At 34.5% G+C, this 12,078-nt stretch overlaps 2 protein-coding genes across 4 annotated transcripts in view; both read right to left on the reverse strand.

The window, feature by feature from the left end:
* The window catches only part of LOC136828360 (zinc finger CCCH domain-containing protein 13-like), a 110,075-nt gene extending 108,441 nt beyond the window's left edge, over positions 1-1,634 (reverse strand). For all 3 annotated transcript variants that reach the window (XM_067086307.1, XM_067086306.1, XM_067086305.1), the window contains exons 1-2: positions 1,497-1,634; positions 378-636 (exon numbers count right to left, since the gene is read on the reverse strand). In XM_067086307.1, coding sequence (XP_066942408.1) covers positions 378-440 — 63 coding nt within the window. In that variant the 5' untranslated portion in view covers positions 441-636; positions 1,497-1,634. The remainder of the gene's footprint in view (positions 1-377; positions 637-1,496) is intronic.
* A 1,969-nt stretch (positions 1,635-3,603) lies between these two features.
* LOC136828361 (myb-binding protein 1A-like protein) overlaps positions 3,604-12,078 on the reverse strand; it is a 37,023-nt gene continuing 28,548 nt past the window's right edge. The window contains exons 14-19 of the mRNA XM_067086309.1: positions 10,583-10,692; positions 10,057-10,204; positions 9,016-9,253; positions 8,285-8,368; positions 7,506-7,663; positions 3,604-3,988 (exon numbers count right to left, since the gene is read on the reverse strand). Coding sequence (XP_066942410.1) covers positions 3,718-3,988; positions 7,506-7,663; positions 8,285-8,368; positions 9,016-9,253; positions 10,057-10,204; positions 10,583-10,692 — 1,009 coding nt within the window. The 3' untranslated portion in view covers positions 3,604-3,717. The remainder of the gene's footprint in view (positions 3,989-7,505; positions 7,664-8,284; positions 8,369-9,015; positions 9,254-10,056; positions 10,205-10,582; positions 10,693-12,078) is intronic.

Raw genomic sequence — 12,078 nt, forward strand, 5'->3', positions numbered from 1 at the left:
ATGTTGCATTCGGTCTGGTGCATTCAGGCAATGGTGCATTTTGTCTAGTTTCCCTGACGTTAGGCACTGAATGCGTTGAGTTAAAAGCCCGTGTTGGATAAGGCCCGTTCAGTCAACAATACTTGGAATCTTGGGGTAAGGAAATAAGATGATTAGGCCTAAAAGCAAAAAAAAAGAAAAAAAGTCTCGCTTTCAACCATGATCTAACATAGGCTTATGTGTATTGCAGATACCTATAAAACTAAGCCTAGTGCCTATAAATACACAAAGGTCTAACATAACTTGAGACAAAAAAAAATACATCACAAGTTTGGCTACAAAAAATAATAATAATAATGTCCCGCTGTAATATTTATGCTACATCAACGAACACTCACCAAATCGGATGGTGTCCTGCTAATGCGTGCCTCCTTCCTCAACCTGTCTACTCGTCGCGGCATGATGACTGGGTTGGCGGTCGTCAAGCAACTTGTTGATGTTACGTGAATACTATTGTTATTTACACGTCAGGAAACACTTACGACTATAATCCTGACACTCCACTTCGAACATCTTCGGTAGTTCGGGGGTTGGGCTAATCACCAGGGAGAGGTGTATGGGTCACGAACTTTTAACGTCGCATCCATGTTAGCGAGCCTGTAATTTACTGTGTACTTGTAAAACGACGTAAATTTCGATATATTTTATGTGCAATTTAAATGACAACTTTACTTCTGAGCTCAAATTGATATTACTCAATTTACTGCAATCGAGACTGGTTAGTATGGACAATTAAATTTAGTTAAGAACGAACCCGCTTATCCAATGGTAAAGACGGCAATAACTTTTTAACGTTTAGAAAGAATAATTCAACAATCACCATTAAATTAAAACGAAAAAATCTGAGCAATGTTAGTTATCACGCATTCCAAATCGTTCTGTTTGTAACCCGTTGCCTAGGGTGCGCACCATCATAAAAATTAAATGACCGTCAATACCTCATTATTAGCGTTGTTTAAAAAGAACAGCTTAAATCGACTCAGTTGTTGATGAATTGATTAAAATTATTAATAATCCATCGAATATCGGTCGTTTTTATCACAATGCAATATTTTTTTCCTACATTCCTTGAAAGTTTCAAATATGGATTACTGGGCGAGTCAATTTTACCCTCAACGTACTTCCCCTTTCTACCGAAGATTTTCATCACATGCATTCACGTTCGCTTCAGTACCTATTGCTCAACGAATTTAAATCCGAATTATGGTCTTCACTGGCATTATTTCTTTTTTTGCTTGAGTTTTTACTCCGATTTACTGTAGTTAATTTTGCACATTCCAAAAGTAAACAACACTCCTAAGCACGTGATTTTACTACGACTATAAACAACAAAATATCCACACAGTAACAATGTTTAACATTAAACAATCATGACCGAGAGCGATTTAATAATAAAATGGAGAAAACTGAATGAAATCAAATGAAAAAAACAAACAACTGACAAACACTTCACTGACACTAGAGTAAAGAAACGACTGACGGGGAGCGGAAGCAACCGGTCGAAAAACCACTCTCACACTGGAGTCCGAAATCAGTCACAGGAGTTCTGGCGGTATCTGGCAGCTCACCACCTTCTTCCTCTTTCTACATCTGACAGGCCCTTATGTTTTCTCTGTTGCTATGGTAACGACACAGGTAGTGGGAGGAGTCAGTTAAGTGTTGAGGTAAGTAACCTGAGTGGTTTAGGGATATGCATGTTTGAATGTTTGGTACGCGTCTCCTCTCTCTCTCTCTCTCTCTCTCTCTCTCTCTCTCTCTCTCTCTCTCTCTCTCTCTCTCTCTCTGTCAAAGTTATGATGGATATGACATTAATGGTTGCATATTAGTAGAGCAAGCATGAATATTTTTAGGAGTTAGGTAACCCAGAAAGATTATTTCATTTTGTTTCACTTTGGTTTAATGTACAGCCCTCCACAGTGAGTGATGCAGGCGAGAAAAAGTTATAAATGAACATAAGCGTACATAATGAGGATAACATATACCGTAAATATAATGTACGAAGGGGAAATCTGAAAAGAAACTACAAGCCGCAATCGGACCTCTGGGGCCAGGTGCCTTCTACTGATTATGATAATGAAACAGAGCAAGGAAAGCGATAAGAACCAAATGGAAAAGTCTATTTCAGCTCATTTCTCACTCGCAGTTACCATCTGTGAAAAGGAGCATGGCGTGGGACTAGCAACCGCATCCCAAAGTTTCATGTTTCTGTTAAAAGGGATTTGAGAGTGGGGTTAGCCTTTCATCTTTAGAAAATACTCACAAAGTCTTTAGTTTAAGATCGTTGATAACCATGACCAATTGTCAGAAATCGCCTACGTAGTTGGTTTACAGATGGTTACCTATAATTGTGATTGCCAACATGTTGCACATGTAAAGAACGTCCTTCCACCACAAACTTCCGTAAATGTAAGCACGCATTCAATTACCTACACTTAGCACTCCCCCCTCCCCACCCACCCCGTGGGGAAAATCTAGACGATAGAACTTAGTTACAGGACATTCCCCACATGCCAAAGGCATGACAGGTGCCAAGAGTGAAACAAAAAAACGTGACTTCTTTTCACAATACCCAAACGCGACATTTCTTTGTATTATGTTGTCAGTTCGCTACTCGGAGTAACTTTCCGCAAAGATATACTTTGAATTGGTTAGATGGTTATTTTTTACCTGTTATTCCATTGGTTACCTTCCTGTGGATGAGTCATCCAGGGAATGCCCATGTTGAAATCTATTCCTGGATCATTCATATTTTTCCCTGCTTAATCTTTAAGTTTTTATATTTATGTTTTTAAACATTTATTTTAGGCATTCTTGTTCATCTTTTGAAACTTTATCTTGAAATACAAATAAGTGGAATCGTAAACAATTTTTCTTCACTGTGGCTTAAGAGAACTGCTTTTTTTGTTCAAATTCACAAACGCAACTTGGGTCATTGCTCCGACTCCGGCAGCTATGCAGTATTGCACAGTTCTTGTTCCTCCTCTTTTGTGTTCAGGCTGTGGAATGCTCTATTTGAAATTTCCCATTTTCAGCAGATGAGTCTGTTTTTCCTTCAAACTTAGATTCCAGTTTTTCACTTTATTCCTGTTTGCTTTCCACCCTTTTCCTCTATTCCTAAATTACTTGCCATCTCATCTTTAAATGGTGAAAAGTAAGATATGCGACTGACCCTTTATAATCAAGAAACAAGCAACACGTGTTATATCTGTATTAGCTCTGATGCTCTAACTTCTGGGTAATTTTAATTAGGAGAAACTATTTTGAAGCTCACTACTTAAGCTTCTTTGAGAAAACCATAACTGCTGTTCTATTCCACAATCATGAATCACATCCAAAATAATAAGGCAGTGGAGTACAGCCAACAGTAAATAAAGTGTGGATGCACACTATGAAAATGCATGAGTGTATGTGTCAGGATACCCAATGCGCAACCGATGCGTTTTTCTCTAAATCACTAAATTTAGTGGTAAAGGCTTCAGAAAAAAAAAAAACCAAAGATGAAAAACCTTCACACGGCAGGCATGAAGCCAATGCAGCAACAGTAAGGAAAAAAAAATAAACGAGTTCCAACAATAAAAATATATTCATAAATTTTGGTAAAATAAAGTACAGCAGCAACCAGACAAACAAAACATTACAGGCATATAAAAATCTGCTACCTTACACACCGCTTTCGTATTACTTTATCGACTCCTCTAACGGTAATTGTTTTTGCTTTTTATTTTTTTGCAGTTGGTTACCACTTTTTGTTTTTACATTTTTCTGCTTTTTACCACCTTTGAGTTTTCTCTTTTTTCCTTTTTTATTCGTGACCTCATGATTGCCGTCTACACCATTCTCCCCTGGACCGTTTTGGACTAACTTTGGGTCATGACCACTTGCAACTTCATTAAGTCCCACAATCAATGCTTCTGCTTTCCTTTTTTCGGCAATTTCGTGAGGCTTGTCGCTGAAATACAAAATGTAGCAAAGTGAAAATACACACTTAAAAGTGAAAATTGTTAAAAATTACAACTAAAAATTTAAAATTTCTATTTTAAAATTACAGTACCCTATTAGAACAAAACATAAAGAACTGAAGTTCAGGGAAACATGAAAAGGAATAAACAAAAATTATCTATTACAGCATAAAAAGGGATGTAAAGGTACAAAGTCTAAAATGAGAAAAGCTGTCAAAACTTTCACAAATACACATGGACCTTGATTAAGACCCCAAGTTGTGGGCCTTAAAAAGCACCTTACGATCTGTAACTTTTCTCACCATCTTACATCCAGATAAAACTGTTTTGTAGTAAGTAGGCTATTCTACTGGGCACTAGCAAATGTTCAGATTTTAGCTTAATGTTGGTAATGGGAATCAGTCAACTTTCAAACTAAAGCTGTAGATGTACAATCACTCAAAAAAGTTTTGCAACATGCTTCAAAACTTTTCGGACAACAGCTTATAATAGCGACATCTGGCGCTAAACTCTGTTGTAAGCGCGTGAAACAACTGAATACTAGTGGTGGGTCCGAGAAATTACCTGCAGTTTCCCTTAAACAGGGCTTTTTCTGATACTGCTTACTGTTGTCATATTTTACTTAATTAAAGGATGTTACTATAATACTTCAGAGGTCATCGCTGTTCTTATGTTTTAATATTTTCATCTCCAATTGCCATCACTATCGTTGTTTTATCTCCTTCATATGTGAACTTTGTAGACATAGGCCTCTGACTGTTACAAGTTGAACTATTACTCTTATTGACATCAACAAATACAATTTTGTAAAGATTTCCTTCACATTATTAATTAAATTTTTGAATGACTAATCCTATGTATATTGTGAACTGGTGAAACTTAATATAAAATATACTGAACTAGACTAACAGATTTCACGTCTATTTTTGTAATACATAGAATATAATCACACACACACACATACAGTATATATATATATATATATATATATATATATATATATATATATATATATATATATATATATATATATATATAAATATATAATATATATATATATATAATATCGTTATCATGTGTAATTTCTCGTTTCTTTCATTGCTACTTAGGCCTATCACTTTGATGCCTCTTATGAAGTTAACTGAATATATAACACCTATTGTTGTATTTTTTATTATCTAAGTTTCTAAAGAATTAAAATTAGCTAGAAGTTCAACATTAATTTAGTTAATGCTAGATGCCAGCAGTGAAGAAGACTACCATGCTCATCAGTGGAGAATGTCTCCTCCTCATCGCAAAAAGATGACTCATTACAGAAATCATCGGCCGCTGGATTATATTATAACGCAAACCCTAGCCTCTATTCTTTGTGTTTCGCTGATATGAAGTGTTTCTTGGCAGGAGTATGATGAAATAATATCTTGGTCTCATGTAGCCTGTTACGGATGGTTTGAGCAGCAACTTGAAGGGAGAGCGTAATGTTCTCTCTTTATAGCAACATCGGTTGTCAGGGGGGAGTTAGGCGGAGCTCCTTCAGTGATCATCCGATGATGATCAACACTAGTGCAACAATGGGGTTGTCCTCCAGTTTTTACAATGAATTTATCATGTTTCCTCGTTCTCTCTGTTGTTGTATCCCTCTATACATGGTTGTTTTATTTACGCTAAGCTGCCGAGCAATATCTACGATAGAAACATTAGTCTTATGCAAGCTAATGATTGTGGTGCCGCTTAGTCTGTTGCCCATCTTATCAGTGCTAGTGACGACAGTTTAAACTTTTCCTGCCCGAATGTGGAGTCACACGATAACATACGACGTTATGAGATTTTTTCTTTTTTTTGTTTGTGACAACGATAATGGTTGAATTCTTTCTTTCTTTATTTATATATAATTTCATTGATGGTTATTCAATATTATTTTATTAATCAATGAGCTTTTATCTGGATTCGAAATATAGTTTCTTCTTTGACTCTTTTGCCCAATCATCTGATGAAATTTTTCAAAATGTTTCGTCATTTTACATAATATGAATTTTTCACTCACCATTCTTTTTATATTGTTAACCGTATGATTAATAACAAAATCGAATAAGAAAATTACATTTCCTTGTAAAAATCAAAAGAACAAATTACTGTTAGGTGAACGAAAACTTCTGGAACATGTTGCAAAACAAATTTGAGTGACTGTACATATGGCCAATTAAAGGCATTTAGCGTTGGGATAACAGAGCCACTCACAATGAGCAATTTCACACTAACCAGTACAACATGGCTAACAAAAGTCACATCACTAGGTACGTATAAGTGTTCCTCTTTACATCATCCAAAGAAACATAGCACCTACCCTTTTGCCCTATGCTCACCTCCAAATTTCTACCATAAACCACACAACAGGTTCAATACTGGATACAAATAGGAAAAGAGAACCTGATAATAAAAAACCTCTTATTGGGTTCTGGATGTCTATTACAGTGACTGGAATATAACCATTATCAGACTTTTCTCAAGTCAGTAAAGTTAGGGTAGCCTTTTGCTGGCTCTTAACAAATTCTCTATGCATGAACTGAAGTTTAGAGATTATGAATGCATAGTACAGGAATATAAAAGCTTCAGAACATACAATGTACATCTTATACATACATGTGCAGGATGCACAAGCTGATCACAGAGGATTTCTATGAACCACTAAAGACAACATTCTCAAAAAGGAAACGTGTTCATAACATTCACAAAAGATGCATTGGGTAGTTTTCCCTATTTAGGAAAATGTATACCCCATTAAATTAGTAATATTATAAATCTAGGAAATCTTGGATGCATATATCAAAAAGGATGCTTAAAATAAAGAGCTATTAGAAAAGTACTGAGAGAGATGCACTTCACTGAATGGACCCCAACTCCCTCACTTATTCACAACTAAATAACATTTGCTCACCATTTCTTTTATGAACTGTAGCTCAGTACTAAAAAAAGTTTCCAAACACAGTTGTCTCATCCACATCAATAGAGAAAAGTATCTTACCCCACCGCCCACCTGCCTAACTGGTGACACTAACCATTACCTTGAGGTGTCTGGTGGCTAGCCCTATGAGAGCTGATAGTCACCTCATGGTCACATTTATCTATTTTAATAATAATAATGATGGTCTGTAACCACTGGATGTCACTGTATATGTGGACAGATGTAAATGAAGGAACTCATGACTAATTCACTTGACAGTGTTGTGGCAGATGAAATTCAAATCAAACCACAAGTAGGAAAAGGTCATTCAATGCAGCCCAAAAAATACTTTACTACTTTTCAAAAGCACTATACAAATATGTCCACCTATTCCTGAGGGTCGTTTACCCTCCAACAACTAACCAGTTAAAACTTTAATTGAAATTCCATGGAAACAGCTTATTCATACAGCTGTGATCTATAATAAAGTAGGAACATTAGTTAGTTGTGCAAATTTTTAAACTCATGCAATTATTTTGTGAAAAAATGAAACTTCATCTACTTACACAAGCAACTTAGAAAGGCCCAGGTTGCTGATGATATTGTTGTACGGCCCTCGACAGATTTTGTAGGTCTTACTGGATAAACGATGTCTTAATGGCACAAGTACAGATCCTATTTCTTCCCAATTCATGCCATTGGCTGCCTTCCTTGATGACACATTCTAAAATACAAATCCAAACCAAACAGCTCGTAAATTATATATACTTGATGACATATAATGCAAAATTCCCCAACACAAAAGACATTGTTATAAATAAGAATAAACACACAGTCACACTGCTAGACTTAAATGGCAAAGTCACACTGCTAAATTTATATGGCTTGCGGTAAGAGAGACCACAGGGCACATGAAAGGTAAAAGACAAAAAGTAACAGAGTTGGGGACAATGGTACAAAAGGTTACTTTCGGTAACCTTTTGTACCTTCAACTCCAAACCACATATATTTCTGCTTTTTACGGTTTTTTTTTACCTTTTACTCTCTTCTAACCACCCCTACAAGAGTAAGGAACAATACCCCATGGTCTACTTAAACTTACTAACTCATAATAATAATAAAATCTGTCTCCCACTGAAGGACAAAATTCCTCATGCATGCCCTTTCAGTCTATAATATATATCAGTTGTTAATAATAATAATAATAATAATAATAATAATAATAATAATAATAATAATAATAATAATAATAATAATAATAATAATAACATACAAATTTTACAATATTCAATAACTTTTAGTTCATATAACCAACACCATTAATTGTTCTACCAAAAACATTTACCTTTCGAATCAGGAAAAGAAGTCCGAAGATTTCAGCCAAGTAATGACCTTTCAGCGATACAAGTGAGGAAGACGGGCCAAGTATCTGCAATTAAATCAAATTTTTCCAATAATACTTTAGGGTACTGTTTATGATCTTGTCTGTCATATCATATAATAAATTTAGAAGACCCAAGCTCCACCAATATTCATCACGTTAAAAAAAACTAGCAGTGGGTACTGTCTTTGATAAAAACATAAAATTTTACTTTTCAGATAAAATATATGTTTACTGACTTGGAAAACATGACTACCTTGGATTGCAACATGTGGACAAATGAGCCCAAGATTTATAATTACCCAAAATTTTTCTTAACAATGCTAAAGAAACAAAAAACTGTTCATTTTTGCCAATTCAACTTTGATAGCATTAAAGCATATTGCTACACTGAATGGTTTTGCATGCTGCTTTTATATTAGTTTATTTATATATGAAATATATGTTAGCTTTCATAATTACCAGAACAAATATGCACACTTATGCCAAATATGTACACTTATGAAGGAAGTCAAAAGATTACAGTATATCTTTTGTAAGTTCGAGTAAAATTACTTTTCAACTCTCTTTGCTCCTTAAATGCACGAGCTTCACATAATTATTGATTATTTTGGTTTAGCGTTTTACAAGAAGAAATATAACTTTAGGGGATATATTCTCCAAAGGTCAAATCTTTATATTAATATGTTACTTACCTGACAAAGTTTTGCAGATAGGTCTCTTTCCCATTCATTAATGGTTTTTGGGTCTACTCTGGACATCAGGCTTTTATTTCGATATAACTTGCTTAAAATCTGCATTGCCTGAGTCTGCCAGTAGGACTTAAGTTTTCCACTCAAACTGAATTCTTTCATAAGGTCTGCTACACTCCAAAGTGCTCCACAATCAGTAAGGCATATGTCAGTAAAGGTCAGAATTCTCAAATTTGCTTTGCTGGAAAGAGAAAGAAAAAATTGATTAACTACATGAACCATTGTTTCTTAAGGATAACATTTTCCTCAGTTTCTCCTCTGATAACAAACTTTACAACCATTTCTTATGCTAACTGAATGTATGCATGGGTCAGAAGACACTTTTCACAATCACCATATATGAAACAAACATAATACTGTATACAACACAGGAAAATATGATATTCTTTAACGTATACGACCAAATCCCATAATGTAAAATACTATATACAAGAATCCTGATTTTTCAAAAAGCTTTCAGTGTAGTTTTGATTTTGGTGAAAAAGTAAGGACTATTACAGACCAAAGAACAAGATTCTTTAACAGATGTAACTACAAGTATGTTTCCATCGCCCAACGTAATCAACATTTTTCTTAACAACTAAAAAGAAACTATTTCCAAAAGTTATATTAAGTTTCCTTTGCACAACTATGAAAACCTTTTAAACTTCAATTTCGAGCCCTACCAAATCACAAAATTTAAACTACTGTAAAAAAACCCTAAACCTAATACTGCCAAATAATAACCCATAACACATACAGTAATTTATAAGTCTCATGTACTTATGGTGAAAACTTAAAGCACAGAATAACTTTCAACATCAAATCTCTAATTTGTTAACTTTAAAAAATGAAATATCACAGCTAAATAATATAGTTTGAGAATCAAATCTCTTCATATGAAAAAAGTGAATTACCACATAAAACCATCTGATACACTATAACAACAGTCAATATCTTTGCAACTGTCACTTTATAATTTCAAGTAGAAGGAAATGAACTTACTTTTGGGTGAATATTTCTCGTAGATGAGACAAATAGCTCTGCATTACCATATTACTGGAATCATGCGCTTCCTCTCCCAAGAGCTGGCATCCACATCGCATGAAAAGATTATAGCAACCACGTATCACTGGGTTGTATTCATCACGCACTGTTAAGAAAAAAATACAATAAATTACTGGGGAACAATCTCCTTGGTGTAACAGAATTTCCTCTATTTCCTTCTTGTTTATCATATAATGCAGGGCTGATAGGTTACTAAACCAGGTTACCTAACTCATGATATTACAAAAGATGATCCCTCCTCTAAATTATACATACATACATATATACACCTATGTAAATAAACATGTCTTGAAATGTTATAGCTAAAAGAAATGTTTAAATTGATTCACGGACAACTTTCTTCATTGCTTTTACGGCAATGTGAATGACAAATTGTAAAAAATGCATGGCTTTTTAGACTTTCATTCATTCATAACTTATCATCCTGAAGACTTCTATTCATTTTTTAAAATCTACTACTTACTTTTCAACACTAAGTTGAAGAAAGTATTGAATTCCTCGACAACAAACTCAATGGTAGCTTCACCATTGCTTGAAAATTTTTGTATTCTTCCCAGTATTAGAAGAAGACTCCTGTTTGTGAGATAACAAATGAAAAATTACAATCTTGATCATATCAAATGGATCTACTTAAGAATACTCCAAGACACCATTTGTTTTACCATATAAACAATACATCAATGGGTGTACCTCCCAAAAGATGTTAAAACCATAAAAGCCTAGTACAGGCCATTCATAGCATACATCAATTTATATGGCAATGACTTGACTGTTGGTTACAATCAACACCTAAGGCTGTTCTGACTTGAAAAGGTTTTCTACATTCTTTCACCAACATGAAATATGAGTTATACTCATTAATTCAAAGTTCTGAAAATTTTCTATAAATGAGCATTATACTCTTTTCAACAGAAAATCAGCATGTACAGGGGGCCCTAGTATTTTTGTAAAATGATGCTAGGAAGAGAAGGTAGTTTTTTGTTTTTTGCAGTTAATTATTTACTTCAGTTTAATGTAACTGGTAAGAAGAAAATCACACTTCTTTTATGGTTGGTGGCAAAATCCTCAAAAGTTTTAAGATGATGATCCATCAAAATATAAACTGGCTTGCATGGTACTTTGTTTCATAAACTATATAGAATTTAGCCCAAAGGCCAAGCGCTGGGACCTATGAGGTAATTCAGCTCTGAAAGGGAAACTGAGAGTAAAACGTTTGAAAGGTGTAACAGAAGGAAACTTAGCAGTTGCACTGTGAAACAACTGTTACAACAGGTGGAGAGTCAGATAGAAGAAAGAACATGAATGGAGGTACAGTAAAAGGAATGAAAGTAATGCCTACAGTGCACCACTTAATATGTACTGCCAGCGCTATCCCCCTAAAGGGGTATAAACTATGATAGAAGATGGTGACTCAGAACAAGTCAAGACTTTTAAGTTTTAAGATCCAATAACTACAGATTAACTTTTTTATAACTGACAATCCATATCTCCTTTTTCTTCCATTTTTGAAAAATACTAAAACATCTTGATAATGAAAGCACTTTCTCGGTAAGGAGCACAAAATATTGTACCGACACTCAATGGTATAGGATTTTGTCCGGTACAATGTCGTAATATGACAAGTAGTAATTTTTCCAAAGTGACAATGATTAATGGCCTGAAGGATAATATTCCAATTATAAAGGTTAAAATGTTACTTGATGGTATCACCCATAAAGTTAATGGCTCATCAATTAAAAAGACAGCTTTTATCCGTAATATGGCAGGCCTGTTCCTGACTAATAAGTAACTTACAAGCACTTTCAATAATTGTAAAAATATTTAAACACTGTATTTTGTGTGTTTCTACTAGTAAGTAGTTTCCAAGTATTTTTCAACGTTTGGAGAAATAGGGCACATATACACTTAAAACAATTTTGTAGTCAACTCAAGGAGATCAGTACTGACAAGACAGCTCAT

Source organism: Macrobrachium rosenbergii, chromosome 42 (assembly GCF_040412425.1).
Source record: "Macrobrachium rosenbergii isolate ZJJX-2024 chromosome 42, ASM4041242v1, whole genome shotgun sequence".
Classification (NCBI taxonomy): Eukaryota; Metazoa; Arthropoda; class Malacostraca; order Decapoda; family Palaemonidae; genus Macrobrachium; species Macrobrachium rosenbergii.